Here is a 23384-nt window from a genome sequence, read left to right on the forward strand (position 1 = left end):
GCAAAGAATTTTTACTCCTGCAGTCTGCAAGGTTAAGCTATGTGACATCTCTGATCTGAGTGGTTTTCAAAGAAGGTGATGCGAATAGGTGAAAAGTCTCAGTGAAGGCGCGAAGAGGGCATGTTCCAAGGAGAAGGGCCAGGAGGTTGGAGAAGGCTGGGTACATCGGAGAGCTGCACATGCCCGGATCCATCAGAAATGTGGGCCTGGGATGCCCCTGGTGGTCCAGTGGTTACGAATTCACCTTCCAATGCAGGGAACACAGGTTCAGTCCCTGGTCAGGGAGCTAAGATTCCCACAAGCTGCAGGGCAACCAAGCCCGTGCGCCACAACAAAGACCCAGCACAGCCAAAATAAAAATAAATTAATTAATTAAAAAAAAAAAGAAATGGGGCCATGTGAGGGGCTCAGGCAGGGTAAGATTGACAAAGGAGGGGTCAGACCAAAGGGGCCTGGTCAGCCCTGGGTGTAGCACAAGAAAAAGCTGATGGCTTTTAGTCATCTCCAGTGTCTGATCATCCAAGCTGCATTGTTGTTTCCTATTTTTTCGCCACGCTGTGTGACAGCAGGGGTGGGGGGGATGGGTCTTAGTTCCTTAGCCAGGGATTGAACCTGTGCCCCCTGCCGTGGAAGCCCAGAGTCATAACCGCTAGACTGCCAGGGAAGTCCCTTCAAGCTACATTTAATGTTTCACTACGTGTGTGAACTTCTTGATTTCCTAAGTTCAACATTACTCTAATTTTTGTAAGAATTTTAAGAATTGTATGTTTATCTGGAGCTTTCTTTGTGTCCGGCACCGGGCCGGGCACTTTGGATACATCATTTCGTTTAACCTTTCCACCCGCCAGTTTCACGGAGAGGGAAAGCGAGTGTGAGGACTGCCCAGGGTTAGCAGAGGAGACGCCCGGCCTCAGGGCCCCGGCTCTCGCTGCTGTTTCTCTCCCACGTTGCTGTCGTTTGCGCTTGCTCTGTTTCTTTGAAAGTGAAAGTGAAAGTCACTCAGTGGTGTCCGACTCTTTGCGACCCCGTGGACTATACAGTCCATGGAATTCTCCAGGCCAGAACACTGGAGTGGGGTAGCCTTTCCCTTCTTCAGGGGATCTTCCCAACCCAGGGATCGAACCCAGGTCTCCTGCATTGCAGGCGGACTCTTTACCAGCTGAGCCACAAGGGAAGCCCCTGTTACTTTATGGTGAGTGTAAAAACACCGAGGAAGTCAAAACTCACTGAAGGACAGACTTTCAGCAAATAGGGAAGAAAGAAATAATCATTTCCCAAAATCCGAGTTCAAGGTCTGGTCAAGTGGAACAGAGGAGGTCTGGAAGAATCCAAGAGGGATTCCCCTTTCAACCAGAGCATCTATGCTTTGGACTTCTGTGAGCAAAAGATTCTGGGGCTAAAGTGACTCTGAAAGCCCCTGATAGGGTTTCGATTTCAGCTGTGAGTCCATATGTCAAGGGTCCCCAAGCCCAACCCCTAGATTTGCTCCAAGGATCCTTGGGGATTCAGCGTCCGGTTGTACTTAAGGCTGTGACTTGTTACAGAGAAAAGACACAGAACAGAGTCAGCAAAGGAAAGGGAAGAGCCTGAAGGAGTCCAGGCAGAAGCTTCCAGGAGTCTTCTCCTCGTCACAGAGGCTACACTCAATTCCCCCAACAAGTGTGATCAAGTATGTGAAATCGCATCTCCCGGAGAAGCTCCTGAGAGGCTCAGTGCCCAGGGCTCATACTGGGGGCTCGTTACATGGGCACCCTCGGCTCAGCAGAGACACCAGAGCTCCAGACTCCCAGAAGGAGAGCAGGCATTCAGCATCAGAAGCATCATTTATACATTAAAACACCCTTATCACTTAGAAATCGGTGGGACGCTCCTCAAAGCCAAGTTCCCAGATGCCAGCCTTGGGTCAACCTTGCAGACAAGACCTTTCTAAGGACAGCAGTCTCAGGCCTGAACAGTGGCTCTTCTCTGTAGTCTGTGATTCTTCTGGAAAAGCCAACTGGCTGCTGAAATAAACTCAAAAAAGAATAGTGTTGGGACTCCCCTGGTGGTCCAGTGCTTAAGAATCGGCCTTCCAAGGCAGGGAACCTGGGCTCGATTCCAGGTCAGGGAACTAAGATCCCATGTGCTGCAGCTAAGACCCAACACAGCCAAATAAATAGATAATTTTTTTTTTTTAAGAAAAGCATATTGTCCTTAAAATTACCTTTTTAAAAAAAATTATTTTTTATTTAAAAAAAATTTTTGGCTGTGCCACACAGCTTGCAGGAACTTAGTTCCTCAACCATGGATTGAACCCAGGCCGTGACAGTGAAAGCACCAAGTCCTAAACCACTGGGCTACCACGGAATTCCCCTGAAATTGCTTTACGTAGTGTCATGAGTAAACATTGGTCTTCTCTGCCCTGGCAGTCAACATTGTTAAACAGGAGGGAAAAAAAGTTTTGAATCATCTGTAATCCTACTGTTCAAATATAGTATGATCATTTGTATTTTTAAAAATAAGATCACGTCCTATATACTGTTGAATGATCTGCCTTTTCTTCAGTCAACATATATAATAAGCCGTTTTATCTCCACATTCTGGAGCATGTGTTACATGCCACCACTTCAAATGGTTGTGGCGTATTCTGTGTGTAAGTGTGTGTGTTTGTGAGTGCTCAGTCATGTCCGACTCTCTGCAGCCCCCATGGACTGTAGCCTGGCAGGCTCCTCTGTCCATGGGATTTCCCAGGCAAGAATACTCGAGTCAGTTGCCATTTCCTCCTCCAGGTGATCTTCCCGACCCAGGGATCGAACCTGCATCTCCTGTGTCTCCTGCATTGGCAGGCGGGTTCCTTACCACTAGCACCACCAGGGAAGCCCTAGCGTTTTCTAGTATCTCCCAATACAAAAGCAGTCCTTTAGGAGAAATCCCGCATTGCCATAGTATGCGGTATCTTTTCCTCATTTCCCTTTGGGACAGTGACAGTTTGTCCGGAATGAGAGAGTGGCCATTGACCAAACATGTGGAGGTGATAAACTGGAGGCAGGGTAGCAGCAGGGAGGGAGAGAGGAGACAAGAGCCTCTCAGAATTTGGGACCCGACTCTTTTCTCTAAGACCATGTTGACCAAAACGATAAAAGGAATCAGCACAATGAAGTGAAAACCAGAAGCAGATTCAGAACCCAAGGAACATTATTTCCTAGAATGCCGTTTTCCCCTCTGTTCATTGACTGACTTGAAGCTGTAGACAAGACTAACCATGAAATAGACAGTGTTCATTTCAAAGGAGAAAATTTCGTCCTGGAAACTGGGATTTGCTAAGTTCCAGCTCTGGACCCTCTGTTGCTGCAATGGGGCTTCAGCTCTCACAACCAGAAACACAGCTCTAACGCCATCAGCATGTGTCCCAACACTCCTCCCGTTTTCACGTGTGAAATTTGTTGGCTGTAAGCGTTATACGTATAAAATTGGTATTCTGTCTCTTTAAAAGCAGGATTGCCTTATTCTTTGGTTATTGTATTCTGTGTGAATTTGGGGACGCACTGGAGGAGACGGACGGGGCTTGACCACACCTGTGTGGGTAATTTTCATGTGCGGTTGTTGATGCTTTTTACACAGGTGACAGGCCCTTTCAGGAGCAACTTCATCACACTGAATGATTTAAAACCCTTAAGAGTATACTGTTTTCAAGTCAAGGCAGAACTGTTTTTGGTCAAAGAAAACATCTCTCGACCTGGACATTTAAGCAACATATCTTGCTCCGAAACAGCAGCAGATGGTAACGTATGCTTTCCTAAGTGCTTGCTTTCTGAGCTGGGAACAGAACACTCCTAAAATAGTGCAATCAGGAATTGCTTATTCGGGGAAGGCTGGTGGTGAGTGTAGGGAGACCCAGAGAGGACGGGCTAAAACAGCAATTCACAGTTGATATAATGAGGCTGTGCTGGAATCTCCAGAACAAGAACGGGTAACACCTGACGGGTAACACCTGCCAGACAGGTAACACCTGCTTAGTTTTAGGATTGCCTTAGTTGTTGCTGTTGTTCAGTCTCTTTACGACCCCATAGACTGCAGCATGCCAGGCTTCCCTGTCCTTCACTATCTCTTGGAGTTTGCTCACACTCATGTCCATTGAGTCAGTGATGCCTTCCAACCATCTTATCCTCTGTCGTCCCCTTCTCCTGCCCTCAATCTTTCCCGGCATCAGGGTCTTTTCTAGTGAGTCAGCTCTTCACATCAGGTGGCCAAAATATTGGAGCTTCAGCCTCAGCATCAGTCCTTCCAATGACTATCCAGGGTTAATTTCCTTTAGGATTCACTGGTTTGATCTCCTTGCTGTCCAAGAGACTCTCAAGAGTTAAAGTATACAGGGTTGGGTGGAAGAGAGGCAGTATCCATTCATTTTCCTGGGACATCAACTGTATTTATGCAGTGGTGGATGAGAAATTCCCTGATGTTTGTAACGTGTGTGGGTCATCTTGTTCACTTTTCTGTTGTCTCTCTAGCCTCTGTCAAGCTTCAACAAGACATCCTGGCCGCCGCAACAACCTTTTTGGTGCTGTCAGTGGTGGTCGGGTCCTGTCTCTTCTTGGTTCTGAAATACAGAGGCCTGGTCAAGCACTGGTTTCACTCTCCACCAAGCATTCCATCACAGATAGAAGAGGTATGTGTGTACACATCCACAGGGGTGACTTGTCAGTCTTTCTTGCCCCCCCAGTGACACTTAAGAGTAGGACAGTGGACAAAGCCACAGACACAGAGATTGGAGTTAAAAGTGGTGCTTGCTTGTTTGCACACCCATTTTTATAGCAGCATTATTCACCAGAGCCAGAAGGTAGAAACACCCCGAATGTCCATTGACAGATGAATGGATAAATAAACTGTGGTGGGAATTTCCTGGCAGTCCAGCGGTTGGGACTTGGCACTTTCACTGCCATGGCCCTGGGGTTCCATTCCTGGTCAGGGAGCTAAGATTCCTGCAAGCTTCATGGTTCACCCCCTCGCCCCACCCACCCACCGAAAAGGAAAGATGTGGTATGTATATATATATGAATGGAATGTTACTCAGCCTTAAAAAAGAAGGGAATTCTGAGACATGCTACGATAGGGTGAACCTTGAGGACATTACGATCGGGGAAATAAGCTAGTTACAAAATGACAAGTACAACATGATTGCACATATTTGAGCACTTAAGAGTACTCACATTCACAGAACCAGAACGTAGGATAGAGGTTTCCCGGGTCTGGGGGGGAGGGAGGAAATGGGGAGTTCATGTTTAATGGGGACAGTTTCAGTTTTACTGTGAAAAAAATGAAAAAAGTTCTAGAGACAGATGGTGGTGATGGTTGCCCAACAATGTGAATAGACTTCACACTATTTAACTGCATGCTTGAAAAGGGTCAAGACGGTAAATTTTATGTTATGTATTTGTTGTTGTTTAGTCGCTCGGTCGTGTCCGACTCTTTACAACCCCACGGACCGTAGCTCGCCAGATTCCTCTGTCCATGGGATTCTCCAGGCAACAATACTGGAGTGGGTTGCAATTTCCTTCTTCAGGGCATCTTCCCCGCCCAGGGATCGAACCTGTGTCTCCTGCATTGGCAGGTGGATTCTTTACACTGAGCCACCAGGGAAGCCCCTATGTTATATGTACTTTTCCACAATTAAAAAAAAAAATTTTTTTAATGGCACAAAGTTGGCAAAAAGATGGCCTAGTCTGGCCCAGCCAGGAGATCGGCCATGGTAGGTCCCAGTGGAGACAACACATCAATCCCAGGCTTTTGGAGACTGCCCCCAGGGAGCCTGGATGAAGCACGTGGACCAGTGGAGGCTGCAGTCAAGAGCATGAGCTTTGGGTCAGACGGTGTGCACGCAGGAGGATTCTAGAGTAAACACACCCAGAGCCGTGAGCTCAAAGCCTTGCATGCCTAGAGCACAGGCCATGTTACTTTAAAGAATTTAAGCAGATAAATAGAATGGGTGGGCCTTTTTATTCAGTTGCTAAGTCACGTCCAACCCTTTGCGGGCCCATGAACCACAGCACACCAGGCTTCCCTGTCCTTCACTGTCTCCTCAAGTTTGCTCAAACTCATGTCCATTGAATCGGTGATGCCATCCAACCAGCTTATCCTCTCACCCTCAGTCTTTCCCAGTATCAGGGTCTTTTCCAACGAATTGACTCTTTGCATCAGGTGGTCAGAATATTGGTGCTTCAGCTTCAGCACCAGTCCTTCCAACTTTAGGATTGACTGGTTTGATCTCCTTGCTGTCCAAGGGATTCTCAAAAGTTATATCCAGCACTCCAGTTTGAAAGCATCAATTCTTTGGTGCTCAGCCTTCTTTGTAGTCCAGTGGGTCTTACAGAAAGTCTTGTTTTCCTGCCCAGCAACGCCCCCCCCGCCTCCACCCAACCCGAGGCTCAGTGAGGCAGCCAGGTCCTCTGAAGATAGAACCATTGAGACATTCTTGGGATCAGAAGCTAGCTGAGAGAAGAATACTGAAAACTGTTTGCCTCTGGAGGTTGATCATTCTTCAGTAAAATCAGAATAAAAGTACTAAAAACAGAATCTCATATTGTTATACCACATCTTAAAGACAAAGTCTAGAAAGGGCTGTAGGCACTTGTTTTCCTTCGTATGTCATGAGGTGTTTAAAGGACACAGACATTATGAGAAGTACATGTTGAGCTCCCTGTTGGGACCTGCATACAGATGCTGTAGGATTCTGCTTCTATGAAGACTCTACGTGGAATAATAGTCAAACTCTTAGAAGCAGAGAGTGACAGAGTGGTTACCAGGGGCGAGGGGAGGAGGGAGCAGGGCGTTGCTCTCAAATGGTAGCAAGTTTCAGTTATGCAAGATGAATAAGCTCTGGTTTCTGCTGTGCAACATCGTGCTATAATAGTACTTGTGCCCCTAAAGGGGCTTCCCAGGTGGCTCAGTGGTAAAGAATCCACCTGCCAATGCTGGAGGAACGGGAGACTCAGGTTCGATCCCTGGGTCGGGAAGATCCCCTGGAGAAGGGAATGGCAACCGACGCCAGTATTCTTGCCTGGGAAATCTTATGGACAGAAGAGCGTGGCGGGCAACAGTCCGTGGGCTTGCCGAGTGTTGGACACGACTGAGTGACCAAGCACACGCGTGCACTTCGGAATGTGTTAAGAGAGTAGAACTCAAGTTAGGTGTTCTTACCACAAAACTACAATAACAGCAACAACAACCACCAATTTTCCCGGCTAATACTGTCACGACAGAACAGCTGTCAGCTCAGAGTTTTACTTGCATTAATAATCTCTGTCTCGGCACTTCCCTGGCAGTCCAGTGGTTAAGACTCTGCGGTTTCACTGCAGGGAGCGCAGGTTCAGTGCCTGATCAGGGAACCAAGCTCCCGCATGCCATGTGACGAAGCCAAAAAACTGTAAAACCAAAACCAAAAAAGAAAAAACTCTGTCTCTCAGTAGAACTAGCAGCAGGGCCCCAGTAAGTGAATTTACTGCTACTTGTTCCTTCAGGGCTTGAACCTAAAACACAGAGTCTTTCGATTCGCTTTCCTGGGAAAGTGTGAAAAGTCTGTATCAAAGGTCACTGAAGTGACTCATGTTTTTCACTTGTATTTTTGAGGTTTCGCAAGTAGATATGGTACGTTGCTGTTCCTCTTTTCACCAGCCAGCTCTAAGCTGACTGCACTTCAGTAGCTTTCAGCATTTCCAAGAGCCACGCAGTCAGTTCTTGGTAACTTGGTGGTGGTGGTGGTGGTTGTTCAGTCTCTCTTTCGTGTCCGACTTCCCTGCAACCCCCATGGACTGTAGCCCGCCAGGCTCCTCTGTCCATGGGATTCTCCAGGCAAGAAGACCGGAGTGGGATGCCATGCCCTCCTCCAGGGGATCTTCCCAACCCAGGGATCGAACCTGCGTCTCCTGCTTTGGCAGGCGGATTCTTTACCGCTGAGCCACCTGGGAAGCCCTTGGTAACTTGGTAATTGATGCCTAAGCCCAAAGCAGAGGCAGGAGAGACACAGCACGTTAAGGGTGTGGATCAGCACGTCACATCAAGGACCTGCACGTTCTCATTCGCCCATGGCTGCCCACTGCAGATCCTCCGCACCCATGCGTGCGTTATATAAAGCAGAAACACCTAGTGGGTGGGGTAGCTGAGGAAGAAAACGCCCGTGAACTTTCCCTCTTCACCTTCACCTTGTAGGTGACCAGGAGGCTTCATTTCCTCCTTCCCTGAAAAGTTAGAATTCCAGAGACATTCCAGGTGAAAAATCCATAGCCCTCATCCAGTGCAGGAAGTCAGAACTTCATTTCCCAAGTTACACACCTTACACACCTTCAGAGTATCCCCTTCTTTGGCCCTTGGATTCTTGTGAAAGCTACTGAGATGAGGGGCATGGAGGGGATTTCAGGTTTTTGAAGTTGTTTCGTTGATAGGCAGAAGTGGAAGTTATACCTAAATGAAATAGGATTGTGCCAACTCAAACTAAAGTCAAAAGGTCTGGTATTTGGAACTTACAGACTAATTATGGTGATGGTTTTCAATTTTTCAAGTATTTAAAGGATCCGGCTCAGCCCATCTTAGATGCCCTGGACAAGGACAGCTCGCCAAAGGATGACACTTGGGACTCTGTGTCCATCGTGACGTTTCCAGAGAATGAGCAAGAAGGGAGTCTCCAAAGCACTTTGAACCAAAGCGCTGATCCAAGCCATCAGCCCACGGAGGGAGTTCTCTGAGCCAAGAAAGCTGCGTCGTGCCTGTCGGGACTGAATGGAGCCTCTTACTCCTTAGTCTCGTCACAAAAAGACCCCGGGGGGGCCTGGGAAGAAGTCAGTTGTGGGAGAGACAAACTTATTTTAACGAGTGAAAGTCATTCAGTTGTGTCCAACTCTTTGCAACCCCAGGGACTATATAGTCCATGGAATTCTCCAGGCCAGAATACTGGAGTGGGTAGCCTTTCCCTTCTCCAGGGGATCTTCCCAACCCAAGGATTGAACCAGGGTCTCCTGCATTGCACACAGATTCTTTACCACCTGAGCCACAAGGCCTAAATCCTGCAAGTTTCTAGACTGATTCTGCATACCAAAAAAACAAAAAAGTTTTTGCTTAAACACTAAAAAGGATGTAATTTGTTAGCAAATGGGCTGTGACACCCCTGTGATATTTTGGACATTGTTGCCTGGGCTAGGTGGTCAGGAGACGAGGTCCTCTCCTTGGTTCTGGCAAGGACCCTTTGGGCAGGTCATATAACCCATCCCAGCCTCTCCCAACAAGGGACACTGAGTGGTCCTTGACACCAAGTCTCCTGGCTTAAAATGTGATTAACCCTGTAAATAGTGTTCTTGTAATTTAAGGGACTTTTTTTTTTTTTTTCCAAACTAGAAATAAAAGACTGATTAACTTTTTGTAAGCCTGTGCAGGGACATCCCTGGTGATCCAGTGGTTAAGACTCCGTGCTTCTGGTGCTAGAGATGGTGGGTTTAACCCCTGGTCGGGGAACTAAGATCCCACATTGCTGCACAGTATGGCCAAAAAATATAAATAAATAAATAAACATTTGAAAGTCTGTGTGAAAGCTTTCCTCTTCACTTTCTTTATTTTAGCCTATTTTCTGCAAAGTTTCAGCTTTTTGCTATGACGATATCTAAAGTTTTGTCTTCTTAGGTAACGCCAGCAGACTCACTCAAAGGCCTCACGGCCTCCCAGCAAGAACTTCTGACTTGTGTCACTTGATTGCTTGAAAAGTTAGGAAGAGGGTTTTACAGAAGCTGCATCAGCACTGCATTCATACATGATGTGTCGCATATGTCGAGCAAGGAGTGTAAAGGGAATGAGCTTGTGGCCGCTGGTGTATCCACTGGGCTGCTGGTCTTCTCATGGGGCAAGTATTGATGGGCTAAAAATCCATTTATCTGATTCCTGAGGTTTAGGAAATGGATGCGGAGCTTCACACCTCCCCTCCAACACACATAGAAAGTGACATGTTGCTGTAAGTTCTGCTTCAGAAAGAAGCCCCCATGGGCAGCCTAATCTTGACAATGGGAAGTAGAGAGGCTGATGGTAGTAGGTCCATGAAGTACCTAGGACTGGTTGATGGAAGCGCCTGCTGTCTCGGGTGGGCCATGTACCTCTGGTGAGGAATTGGCCCTTGGGCTGACTTTCTAACCAATCATTGTGACCCCTGCCATCCAGGGTGACAAGAGAGGAAAGGACAACCACCCACAGCTGCCCCCCCCCCCCAGGGGAGTCCCCTTATGAGATGTCTACTTTATCAGTCAGGTTCACCTTGAGCTGGGAGAGGGTTGGAGAAAGAGTTGTCATTCAGTTGCTCAGTCGTGTCCCATCTCTGCGACCCCATGGACTGCAGCACGCCAGGCTTCCCTGTCCATCCCAGGCTTCCCTGTCCATCACCAACTCCCGGAGTCAGTAGAGGGCAATTGTAAAGACCGCCCTCAAACCATTTAGGAAATTGAGGATGTGAGCGCTTCCTCTGCTGGGCCATACGATCCAGCTGGGTGGTGGGGGGAGGACGTGTGTACAGCAGGAAGAAAACTGGTTAAGAGTGAGTCCAGCAGGAAGGGGGACAGATATGCTCTGTTAGGAATAAGCTCTTCTGTGCCACCCTCCATAAAAGGAGATGCCAGTGAGTCAGGGGCAGGCAGGCTGGTCATGGAGACTAGATTCTGATGAGGCTGCACTGGGTTCAGGGCGGAGACAGTCCAACGTCCTGGGACAGACTGGGTGGGGTTCAGGCCCGGAAGGGCCCTTCTTGGTTGAAGGCGGCAGCTTCAGCGAGTGACAGACTCAGAGTTCAAGTGCAGGGCCAGCGCTCTGACCAGGTGCCTCTCAGGGGCCAGGCTCGCGTAGGGGAGGGGCTACACTCAACCCAACTGGGTTTACCCAGGAGGGCCTCTCGGGGCCTCCCCGTCCTTCCTCAGTAAGCGTGGGGCTGGCCTGTTATGCAGAAGGAGAGGACAGAAGTTATTTAAGACACTCCTTCCCAGCAGCTCAGACAGTAAAGAATCTGCCTGCAGTGCAGGAGACCCAGGGTTCGATTCCTGGGTCGGGAAGATACCCTGGAGGAGGGCATGGCAACCCACTCCAGGATTCTTGCCTGGAGAATCCCATGGACACAGGAGCCTGATGGACTACAGTCCATGGGGTCACAAAGGGTCAGACACAACTGAGCAACTGAGCACGCATGCACACACGTCCATAGTGAAAGTAAAAGTGAAAATCGCTCAGTTGTGTCCGACTCTTTGCAACCCTGTGGACTATACAGTCCGTGGAATTCTCCAGGCCAGAATGCTGGAGTGGGTAGCTTTTCTCTTCTCCAGGGGATCTTCCCAACCCAGGGAATGAACCCAGGTCTCCCGCATCACGGGAAGATTCTTTACCCGCTGAGCCACCCAGGAAGCCCATAAGTAAACAGTTATTGAGACCCAGTGACACTCATTCAATTTATGTATAGTTTGTGGTTGCTTTTGTGCTGCAAGGCAGAACTGAATCATTGCAAGAGCTTGTTTGCCTGCGAAGCCTAAAATATTTGCTACCTGAAGCCTTACAGAAAGAGTCTGATGACCTCTGATCTGTACAATGAAGTGTACGTTGTATAGGAGGAAACAGACTTACTCCCATTATTTAAGTTCATACAGTTACGAAAAGTCCCTACAAGATCCCACCCCATTTGATACTGAGACTGTTTAATTCAAGGGTCATATATTACATGGGAGGAGGGGTATTTGAGGCTTGCATGTATTCTATAAAGTACATTATGGAATATGTACTAGGAAAAGCTGGAGGTCATTTAGGAGTAGGAAGATCAATGGAGAAATGTAGACCCTAGATCAATACTAGGTCACCCAGAGATGACTGGAGAGTTGGATCAAGGCCACTGTTAGCCCATACATGACTGCTATGTGCATTAGATAGAGACCCAGTCCCTCAAGGCCCTTTGTTTTGTGCCACGGATTTTAAGTCAACATAGGATGTCCTGGCATCACCGACTCAATGGACATGAGTTTGGGTGGACTCCAGGAGCTGGTGATGGACAGGCCTGGCGTGCTGCAGTCCATGGGGTCGCAGAGTCGGACACGACTGAGCGACTGAACTGAACTGAGGATGTCCTGTGCCTTCATTGTGAATAGGGCCCCTTGAGGGTCCCGCAGTGCTCAGCATGCAGATTGCAGATGGGGGTGGGGGTGGGGGGGTACACCTCGAGGCCATGGGAGACCCCTCTTGCTTTGGGTGGTACCAAGGCCAGCAGGATGAGGAGCTGATGGGCATGAGGGTGCAGAGGGGAGAACTCCAGGTGGGACATGGGGGTGAGGCACGGGCAGAGAAGGCAGACTTTTTCTGTATCCGTAGGTCACCCACTGATGTTCGCTTACTGCAGAAACCACAGCTGCCCTCTTGCTCAGAAACTGCCAGCGTGGAGATCAGCTCGGGTCTTAGCCTGTGCTTGGGGCGTCTGCCTTTGTGCCTTTAATTTCATTCACCATCATTTATCTCTGTTCATAGGGTGTTTAAAAGTCTGCATAGCCACAAAGTTACACTGCTTTTGGCTACCGGAAAACAACTGTGTATCCCTAAGGGGCTCCAGGGCTCTCCAGGATAAAGGTGCTTTATGCCAGAAAGCCTGTGTTTTAGGCAAGAACCTCCTAAACCGTCCCGACTGTTTGGTGACACTGCAAATCCACGCAGGCATCTTCCCGTGGAGCAGTCAGCCCTCCGGCCCTCTGATGGGAATGCGGTGGAAGAACCTCTTCCTCCTTCCTTCCGGTTTCTGGTGACTGAGGATGGCCAGCTGCATCAGGAGGGCGCAGACCCACAGGTTTGAGAGGGTACCTGGAGCAGCACCCAGCTGGTGGAGGGAGCTGGTCGGCAGTGTTCACAGGCACTCTAGGAAGACTGAGAAGGATGCTGCCTAAAATCTCATCCTGCAAACAAAATACAGGCAGGAGGGGCTTCTCCGGGCCCCCTCCCCTACTTATTAAAGAAAAGGGGTAAGGTAGACCCCCAGGGTTTCTTTACAAAGATATATCTAGTTGAAACCTAAATGTCCATTGACAGAGGAATGGATAAAGAAGATGTGGTGTATATATATACAGTGGAATATTCAGTTCAGTTCAGTTGCTCAGTCGTATCCAACTCCTTGCAACCCCATGGACTGCAGCACCCCAGGCCTCCCTGTCCATCACCAATTCCCGGAGTTTACTCAATCAAACTCATCTCCATTGAGTCGGTGATGCCATCCAACCATCTCATGCTCTGTCGTCCCCTTCTCCTCCTGCCTTCAATCTTTCCCAGCATCAGGATCTTTTCCAATGAGTCAGTTCTTCGCATCAGGTGTCAAAGTATTGGAGTTTCAGCTTCAACATCAGTCTTTCCAATGAATTCCTTTAGGATGGACTGGTTGGATCTCCTTGCAGTCCAAGGGACTCTCAAGAGTCTTCTCCAACACCACAGTTCAAAAGCATCAATTCTTCTGTGCTCAGCTTTCTTTATAGTCCAACTCTCACATCTATACATGGCTACTGGAAAAGCCATAGCTTTGACTAGATGGACCTTTGTTGGCAAAGTAATGTCTCTGCTTTTAAATATGCTGTCTAGGTTGGTCATCACTTTTCTTCCAAGGACAAGTGTCTTTTAATTTCATGGCTGCAGTCACCATCTGCAGTGATTTTGGAGCCCAAAAAAATACAGTATCTCACTGTTCCCATTGTTTCCCCATCTATTTGCCATGAAGTGATGGGACTGGATGCCATGATCTTAGTTTTCTGAATGTTGAGTTTTCAGCCAACTTTTTCACTCTCCTCTTTCACTTTCATCATGAGGCTCTTTAGTTCTTCTTCACTTTCTGCCATAAGGGTGGTGTCATCTGCATATCTTGATATTTTTCTTGGCAATCTTGATTCCAGCTTTTGCTTCATCCAGCTGGCATTTCACGTGGTGTACTCTGAATATAAGTTAAACAAGCATTGTTTAACAAGCAGTTAAACCACATGCAGCTTTGACATACTCCTTTCTCAATTTGGAACCAATCTGTTGTCCTATGTCCAGTTCTAACTGTTGCTTCTTGACCTGCATACAGATTTCTCAGGAGGCAGGTAACGTGGTCTGGTATTTCCATCTCTTGAAGAATTTTCCACAGTGTGTTGTGATCCACACAGTCAAAGGCTTTTGGCGTAGTCAGTAAAGCAGAAATAGATGTTTTTCTGGAACTCTTGCTTTTTCGATGATCCAGCAGATGTTGGCAATTTGATCTCTGGTTCCTCTGCCTTTTCTAAAGCCAGCTTGAACATCTGGAAGTTCACGGTTCATGTACTGTTGAAGCCTGGCTTGGAGAATTTTGAGCATTAATTTGCTAGCGTGTGAGATGAGTGCAATTGTGCAGTAGTTTGAATATTTTTTGGCATTGCCTTTCTTTGGGATTGGAATGAAAACTGACCTTTTCCACTCCTGTGGCCACTGCTGAGTTTTCCAAATTTGCTGGCATATCGAGTGCAGCACTTTCACAGCATCATCTTTCAGGATTTGAAATAGCTCAACCGGAATTCCATCACCTCCACTAACTTTGTTCGTAGTGTTGCTTCCGAAGGCCCATTTGACTTCATACTCCAGGATGTCTGGCTCTATGTGAATGACTACACCATCATTAAGACCTTTTTTGTATAGTTCTTCTGTGTATTCTTGCCTCCTCTTCTTGATCTCTCCTGCTTCTGTTAGGTCCTTACCATTTCTGTCCTTTATTGAGCCCATCTTTGCATGAAATGTTCCCCTGGTATCTCCAGTTTTCTTGAAGAGATCTCTGTCTTTCCTATTCTATTGTTTTCCTCTATTTCTTTGCATTGTTCACTTAAGAAGGCTTTCTTATGTCTCCTTGCTATTCTCTGGAACTCTGCATTCAGATGGGAATATCTTTCCTTTTCTCCTTTGCCTTTCACTTCTCAGCTATTTGTAAGGCCTCTTCAGATAACCATTTTGCCTTTTTGCATTTCTTTTTCTTGGGGATGGTGTTGATCACTGCCTCCTGTACAATGTCATGAACCTCCACCCATAGTTCTTCAGGCACTCTATCAGATCCCTTGAATCTATTTGTCACTTCTACTGTATAATCGTAAGGGATTTGATTTAGGTCATACCTGAACGGTCTAGTGGTTTTCCCTACTTTTTTCAATTTAAGTCTGAATTTGGCAATAAGGAGTTCATGATCTGAGCCACAGTCAACTCCCGGTCTTGTTTTTGCTGACTGTATAGAGCTTCTCCATCTTTGGCTGCAAAGAATATGATCAATCTGATTTCAGTATTGACCATCTGGTGATGATGATGTGTGGAGTCTTCTCTTGCATTGTTGGAAGAGGGTGTTTGCTATGACCAGTGCGTTCTCTTGGCAAAACTGTTAGCCTTTGCCCTGCTTCGTTTTGTACCCCAAGGCCAGATTTGCCTGTTACTGCAGATATTTCTTGATTTCCTACTTTTGCATTCCAGTCCCTTATGATGAAAAGGACATCTTTTTTGGATGTTAGCTCTAGAAGGTCTTGTAGGTCTTCGTAGAACTGTTCAACTTCAGCTTCTTTAGCATTAGTGGTTAGGGCATAGACTTGGATTACTGTGATAATGAATGGTTTTCCTTGGAAATGAACAGGGATCATTCTGTCGATTTTGAGACTGCATCCAAGTACTGCATTTCGGACTCTTTTGTTGACTATGATGGCTACTCCATTTCTTCTAAGGGATTCTTGCCCAATGGAATATTACTCAGCTGTTAAAAAGAATGAAATAAGGCCATTTGCAGCAACATGGATTGATCTAGAGAGTCTCATATTGAGTGAAGTTAAGTCAGACAGGGAAGGAGAAATGTAACATGACATCCTTTATATGTGGAGTCTAAAAAGAAATGATACAAATGAACTTACTTAAGAAACAGAAAGAGACTCACAGAAAACGAACTCATGGTTACCGGAGGGGAAGAGATAGTTAAGGACTTTGGGAAGGTTATGTACACACTAGTATATTCAAAATGGACAACCAACAAGGACCTATTATAAAGCACATGGAACTCTGCTCAATTTTATGTGCCATCCTGGATGGGAGGGTGGTTTGGGGGAGAATGGATGCATGCATATGTATGGCTGAGTCCCTTCAGTGTTTACAATATTGTCAATCAGCTACACCCCAATACAAAATGTGTTAAAAAATAAAACATAATCACTTGCAAAAGATATTAACTAGTGAAATTAATATAATCAATTAATGTAATTATATCACATTTTAATTAATTAGTGGTATGAATTAATTATAATGAGCTTGAATTAGACTGCTTCCCTGGCGGCTCAGATGGTAAAGAATCCACCTGCAATACTGGAGACCTGGGTTTAATCCCTGGGTTGGGAAGATCCCCTGGAGGAAGGCATGGCAACCCACTCCAGGATTCTTGCCTGGAGAATCCCCATGGACAGAGGAGCCTGGTGGTCTATAATCCATGGGGTCGCAAAGAGTCGGACATGACTGAGCAACTAAGCACACACACATACATAAATTAGACTTACTTCATTTTTGCATTCAGGTGAACAGAACTTGCCAGAGTCCAGCTCCGACAACCAGGGAAATGCTGAAGGGATGAACGGGGTCGGCAGAGAAAAAAATGATGCAACCTCTCACTCAAAGCACTGGGCTGCATGTTTATTTTAAGCATCAGGTTTTCTTTTATACTTTTACAAAAGCATTAGGTCAGAGGTATGACATCTTCAGTTTCCCCTCACCCATATTTACTGTCTCCATAAATCATTGTTGTCCTTCAGAGTTCCCTCTTAAGTGTCCTTGTGATTACATTGTAACTCAAGTTTGTCTCTGGGCTGTGTACCACATTCCTCAGTTTATTTCTTATCTTTCTAAATCCTGCTAGCCCCTAGTAACTTAAGCTCATCATCTCCTAAAAAGGCTTTTAGCTATTAGTATCTCTAAAATTCCTAGTTTCTGTAAGCTATAGTAAAATATGCCAACACTACAACATACCTTAAACTTTTAGCTTCTAACTATTCTTAATTATTCCTAACCCCTAAACTCAGCAAAGTGCTTTTGCCATAAACATTTCCCTTACAAGCAGGTTTCAGATAACAATGTTTCCCATGGCCTCAAGCTGCGGCCTATGTGCTCATCCTAGAACATTCTTTGTAAAGGTGCTTGAACAAATGTAACTTTGTGGATTATTTCCTGGGCAACTGCAGAAGGCTTTGTGCTTTCTCATGCAAGAATAAGCACCTTAACATACTTTCCAGCCAACTCAACCGAAGGAAGGAAAGGACAAGTCAGAATCACAAGACCTAACTCCTTCATCCCGGGACAGTGCCTGCGGGATGAGGAGAAGGGGTTGGGGCCGTGCCTCCATTTTGTCAGTAATGCCTAACGCGGCTCCCGACAAGAACTATTTGATATCATATCCCTGCAGATAATAAGCGTCCTGTTTGTAGTTGAGAGCAAGTGAGAAGACCTAGGCCCTCCAAGAGTTGATGAGCCCAGATAGGACTCTGAGTCCTTGCCAACAGGCAAGTAAAGGGCCTGGCATAAAATTTAATTCATCAATTAAATTGACATGCTTCTTGACTGACTCCTTTCTGAAGTGTTGCTGAGAACCTCAGTATGACTGTGTGTAACTCTAGGTACCCAAACCCTTCTGAAGTGGCCAGCCCCACGCTACAAGTGAAAGATGAACATAGCACCAATAATCTCAGCCATGTGTACATTTGTATAGATTGTGCACTGCAAAACCCCAAGGGTGCCATTTACATACACAGAACACAAATGTATTTGGTTCCTTTGAGACTTAGAATTTCTTCTTGAAAAACTGTCAAAATTAATGGTGTGTTTCCATGCTAACTTGCAAAATCAGATTTAAAACATATTACACACCCAAAAGCCATTAGTAGACTTCAGACAGTAATGTGAATTTCTTCTTTTTACTTGTATGTTTTCCAGGCATTTTCTGGAGAATATTTCTTTTTATAACAAAATAATATCAGGAATTTTTTTATAAAGTGAAAGCTCAGTGCTCTGGCCCAAGAGACACCGGGATGGAAGAGACGGAAAACAGGCAGATTTCAGGGTGAGGTTAAATCCTCTCTCCCTGCTGCATCTTGGTTTTTCTTCAACCAGACAAGTACCATTTATAAAGATTATAACTTGTTAGATACAAATTATTTATCTCCTCTGTCATATCACAGGGCCACTTTAGTTCAAGTCTACTTAATGCTGTTAGTAAAAAGTACAATGAACTTGTTCTATTTGACTTAACCAGTCTCTCCTCCCACAAAGTACTTTAAAAATTATAAAGGAGAAAAATAGCTTCTTTACAGTAGAGATACCTGGTGGACCCCACCTTGAGCAGGCAAGCAAAGTTAAAACCACCAGGAAGGGGACAGATGTATATGTTTGCTTTGATGTCACGAAAATGTAACATCTGTGTTATTCCTGCCAAAAATGCATAACCTGCGTTTAATCACAATGGAACGTCAGACAAACCAAAATTGAGGGGCATTCTACACAACAGTTGGTCTGCATTCTTCAAAAATACCCAGTCAGGGACTTCCCTGGTGGTCCAGTGGTTAAGAATCCTGCAGGGACACGGGTTCAATCCCTGGTGTGGGAAGATCCCACATGCCTGGGGGCAACTCAGCTAATGCACCACAACTACTGAAGCCTGCATGCCCTTCCTTCACAACAAGAGAAGCCATAGCAATGAGAAGTCCAGGCACCACAACTAGAGAGTAGCACCTGCTTACACCAGCTAGAGAAAGACTTAGCGCAGCCAAAACTAGTGAATAAATAATTTTTAAAAATACTAGTCTTTCAGTGATATGAGCAGTTATACACATGGGATAAAATAATACTGGGCCATTATAAATGGAAGTGAAGTCACCATTTCATCCCCATGGTCTAGACATTGCAAAAACCAAAAACCAAAAACTTAGTCATGAATGACAAAGGCTGAAGTTGTCTCAAGTTAATAGCCACTAAAGGGAGCTTCCCGTGTGGCTCAGCTGGTAAGGAATCTGACTGCAATCGAACTCCGCCTGAGCTCGATCCCTGGGTTGGGAAGATCCCCTGGAGTACGAAATGGGAACCCACTCCAGTATTCTTGCCTGGAGTATCCCCATGGACAGAGGAGCCTGGTGGGCTACAGTCCATGGGGTAGCAAAGAGTCGGACATGACTGAGCGACTAAGCATAGCACAGCAAAAGAGGGCTTCCCTGGTGGCTCATGGTAACAAATCTGCCTGCATATGCGGTAGACACAGATTCGATCCCTGATCCGGGAAGATCCCACATGCCATAGAACAACTAAGCCTGAGCGCCACAACGACTGAGCCGGTGTTCTAGAGACCGTGCTCCACAACGAGAAGTTACCAAAATGAGAAGCCTGCTCTCCGCAACTAGAGAAAACCCTCGCAGCAACGAAGGCCTAGTGCAGCCAAAAATAAATAAATAAAATTATTTTTTTTAAAAGAGCCACTAAAGGGCCATGACAACTAAATGCAATGTGTGATCACAGACTGGATTCTGGAACAGGAAAAAAAACCTTATTTTTCTTTACTATAAAGCATACTAGTGGGGCACTTGACAAAATTCAAATGAAGTGCTTAGTGCTATATCAGTGTTAACTTCCTGATTCTGGTATTGTAGAACAGTTGTGATTTGCAGATATACATGTAAGTATTCAGGAGTAAAGAGGCATCTTGTCTGCAGCATACTGTCAAATGTCTCAGAAAACAAATAGACTAAAGCGATTGTGGTAAAATGTTACCATCTGGCGAAGCCAAAGGTTAAACAGGAATTCTCTGAGTTATTTTTGTAACTTTCCTGTAAGTCTGAAGCTGTTTCAAAATAAGTCAGTCAATCTCTACACTTGTAACTTTCATAACAGGAAGTAAATATACTTTGCCTCATACTGAATCCCTCTTTGTCACCTGGACAAGGTGCTCCCGTGTCAAAGATTTGCTGATCTCTGCCCTGACATAATCCACAGGGTTTCAGAAGGCTTGCCTTGCTACTCTTACTTGTAGAAATTTAAAATATCCTATTTGCTGAAGCTTAAAGAATTGAAGAGGGGGCTTCCATGGTGGAACAGTGGTTAAGAATCTGCCTTGCAATGCAAGAGACACAGCTTCGATCCCTGGACCAGGGATCCCACCTGCCATGGGGCAACTCACAACTGAGCCCGCACTCGAGAGCCCGGGAACTGCAACTACTGAACCCACAGGCAGGAACTACTGAAGGCCTCGTGCCCTAGAGCCTGGGCTCATCAACCAGCAAAGCCACAGTAAAAACCCCATTCACCGCAATTAGACAGTAGCTCCCGCTCTCTGGGGCTTCCCTGGTGGCTCAGAGGGTAAAGCATCTGCCTGCAATGCGGGAGACCTGGGTTCGATCCCTGGGTGGGGAAGATCCCCTGGAGAAGGAAATGGCAACCCACTCCAGTATTCTTGCCTGGAAAACCCCATGGATGGAGCAGCCTGGTAGGCTACAGTCCATGGAGTCACAAAGAGTCGGACACGACTGAGCGACTTCACTTTCCCGCTCTCTGCAGGCAGCAACCAAGACCCAAGGCAGCCAAAAAACAAACAAAAAAAGAACTGAAGAGGCATATACTAGCATCTAAAACCCTATGTAAAATGACTTAACCTGTGTTAAATCTGCTACGAAAGAAAGAAAGAAAAAAAAACCACTGGCAGGCTCAAAACAAAAACCATCTCCTAATTTTTTTTAAGGTAGCACGCCACCTTGTGACCAAAGGCTAAAAAGCCATCAAATGACAAAGGAAAAATGCCTTCAGGCAAAGCCACCAGGGAAAGAAGGACCCAGTTTTATTGATCATTTACTGTTTCCAGGCACCACGAGGCATTTCCTTCTGTTAATTCTCAAACTTAGAGAAAGACAAACAGCGTGGGAGTCACACAGCTAGTAAGTGGCAGTGGCAGAATTAGGGAAAAGTAAAGCAATCTAAACCCCCTTCCATTGATCACAGCCTTGTTGTGGCGAAGGGGCTTGCAGAACTCAGTGAAGCTAAGAGCCATACTGTGCAGGGCCACCCAAGACATGGAATACATGTGTATGTACAGCTGAGTCCCTACACTGTTCACCTGAAACTATCACAACATTGTTAATCAGCTATAACCCAATGCAAAATGTTTTTGGTGTTAATAAACATTAAAAAAAAAAAAAGACAGATGGGTTATAGTGGAGAGTAAGTGAGAGAGGAGAGTGAAAAAGTTGGCTTAAAGCTCAATGTTCAGAAAACTAAGATCGTGGCATCTGGTCCCATCACTTCATGGGAGATAGATGGGGAAACAGTGGAAACAGTGTCAGACTTTATTTTTTTGGGCTCCAAAATCACTGCTGATGGTGATTGCAGCCATGAAATTAAAAGATGCTTACTCCTTGGAAGAAAGGTTATGACCAACCTAGATAGCATATTTAAAAGCAGAGACATTACTTTGCCAACAAAGGTCTGTCTAGTCAAGGCTATGGTTTTCTAGTGGTCATGTATGGATGTGAGAGTTGGACGGTGAAGAAAGCTGAGTGCCGAAGAATTGATGCCTTTGAACTGTGGTGTTGGAGAAGACTCTTGAGAGCCCCTTGGACTGCAAAAAGATCCAACTAGTCCATCCTAAAGGAGATCACTCCTGGTTGTTCATTGGAAGGACTGATGTTGAAGCTGAAACTCCAATACTTTGACCACCTCATGCGAAGAGTTGACTCATTGGAAAAGACTCTAATGCTGGGAAGGATTGGGGGCAGGAGGAGAAGGGGATGACAGAGGATGAGATGGTTGGATGGCATCACCGACTCGATGGACATGGGTTTGGGTAGACTCCGGGAGTTGGTGATGGACAGGGAGGCCTGGCGTGCTGCGATTCACGGGGTCACAAAGAGTCGGACACGACTGAGTGACTGAACTGAACTGAACTGAATGACAAAACATGGTCCACTGGAGGATGGAATGGCAAACCACTCCAGTATTCTCATCCGGAGAACCCCTTGAACAGTGTGAAAAGGCAAAAAGATATGACGCCAAGAGATGAGCCCCACCTCAGGTCGGAAGCTGTCCAATATGCTACTGGGGGAGTGCGTACTCAGTCACTCAGTCATGTCCAGCTCTTTGTGACCCCATAGACTGAGGGTGATGCTGAAGCTGAAACTCCAATACTTTGGCCTCTTGATGGGAAGAACTGACTCATTTGAAAAGACCCTGATGCTGGGAAAGATTGAAGGCGGGAGGAGAAGGGGACGACAGAGGATGAGATGGTTGGATGGCATTGCCGACTCAATGGACATGAGTTTGAGTAAACTCCAGGAGCTGGTGATGGACAGGGAGGCCCGGCATGCTACAGTCCATGGCGCTGCAAAGAGTTGCACACAACTGAGCGGCTGAATTGAACTGAGACTGTAGCCTACCAGGCTACTCTGTCCATGGGACTATCCACTAAGGATAGGGAGTGGGTTGCTACTTGCTTCTCCAGGGGATTTGCCCAACCCAGGGATCGAACCTGAGTCTCCTGCATTGGCAGGCAGATTCTTTACCACTAAGCCACCAGGGAAGCCCATAGAATTGATAGATCCTTCCTAAAAAAATATAGGACACATTTTATAAAATGTTCTAAGAAAAAAAACTTTACAGGAAAAAAACATTTTTTTAACCTAGTTCAACCAAAGGTCTTCCAAGCTTCTTTGACCAGTGTACATTTTTTGCTAACGAAATGCCAAGGTTCTAGGGCAGCTCAGAAATGCTGGCTGAAGAGAGCAGGACTTCAAACACAGGAACAACGGGTGTGAGCCATGACTCCGATCTGTGGGCAAGTCCCTTCACCTCTCCAATAAAAGTTCCTATCTCCAACTGTGAGGATGAAATGAGACCATACACAGGGCATAGAATGTTCTCCACACACGCTAGCAATCAGAGTTAGTCACTCAGTCATGTCCAATTCTTTGCAACTCCACCAACTGTAGCCCACCAGGCTCCTCTATCCATGGAATTCTCCAGGAAGGAATATTGGAGTGGGTTGCCATTCTCTCCCCCAGGAGATCTTCCCAAGCCAGGGATCAAACCCGGGTCTCCTGCATTGCAGGCAGGTTCTTTACAGTCTGAGCCACCAAGGAAACCCCATACATGTTAGCAATCAGTGTTGAGCAGAAAAATGACATAATGAAACACAGTTCTACAGTGGGACGATTTAGCTGGTGGTAGAGTACTGAATGAGGCAAGAAACAATGGACCATGATAGAAATGATGGTGAGAAACTATCACTAAGCCAAAGGAAGATAAAGTCAGAGTGTTTATTAACTGCAATTGAACTTCATTATTTGCCAGTTCACTTAAAATATCTGTCATTTCCAAGTCAATCCTGGTGG

At 46.1% G+C, this 23384-nt stretch overlaps 1 protein-coding gene, 1 long non-coding RNA gene and 1 other non-coding gene across 4 annotated transcripts in view; all 3 read left to right on the forward strand.

The window, feature by feature from the left end:
* The window catches only part of IFNGR2 (interferon gamma receptor 2), a 33258-nt gene extending 23705 nt beyond the window's left edge, over positions 1-9553 (forward strand). For both annotated transcript variants that reach the window (XM_081572937.1, XM_081572938.1), the window contains exons 5-7: positions 3601-3760; positions 4488-4645; positions 8532-9553. In XM_081572937.1, the coding sequence (XP_081429063.1) occupies positions 3601-3760; positions 4488-4645; positions 8532-8714 (501 nt within the window). In that variant the 3' untranslated portion in view covers positions 8715-9553. The remainder of the gene's footprint in view (positions 1-3600; positions 3761-4487; positions 4646-8531) is intronic.
* Positions 9554-9642: 89 nt separating this feature from the next.
* On the forward strand, positions 9643-16200 carry LOC145539245 (uncharacterized). Its single transcript, XR_014077666.1, has 2 exons — positions 9643-9859; positions 12499-16200. It is a non-coding gene; the product is annotated as an uncharacterized LOC145539245 (long non-coding RNA).
* Positions 16201-18804: 2604 nt separating this feature from the next.
* On the forward strand, positions 18805-18922 carry LOC145540044 (small nucleolar RNA SNORA20). Its single transcript, XR_014078170.1, has one exon. It is a non-coding gene; the product is annotated as a small nucleolar RNA SNORA20 (small nucleolar RNA).
* The last annotated feature ends 4462 nt before the right edge of the window (positions 18923-23384 follow it).

The sequence above is a fragment of the Giraffa tippelskirchi genome, chromosome 2 (assembly GCF_054371585.1).
Source record: "Giraffa tippelskirchi isolate mGirTip1 chromosome 2, T2T-mGirTip1v1.2.pri, whole genome shotgun sequence".
Lineage (NCBI taxonomy): Eukaryota > Metazoa > Chordata > Mammalia > Artiodactyla > Giraffidae > Giraffa > Giraffa tippelskirchi.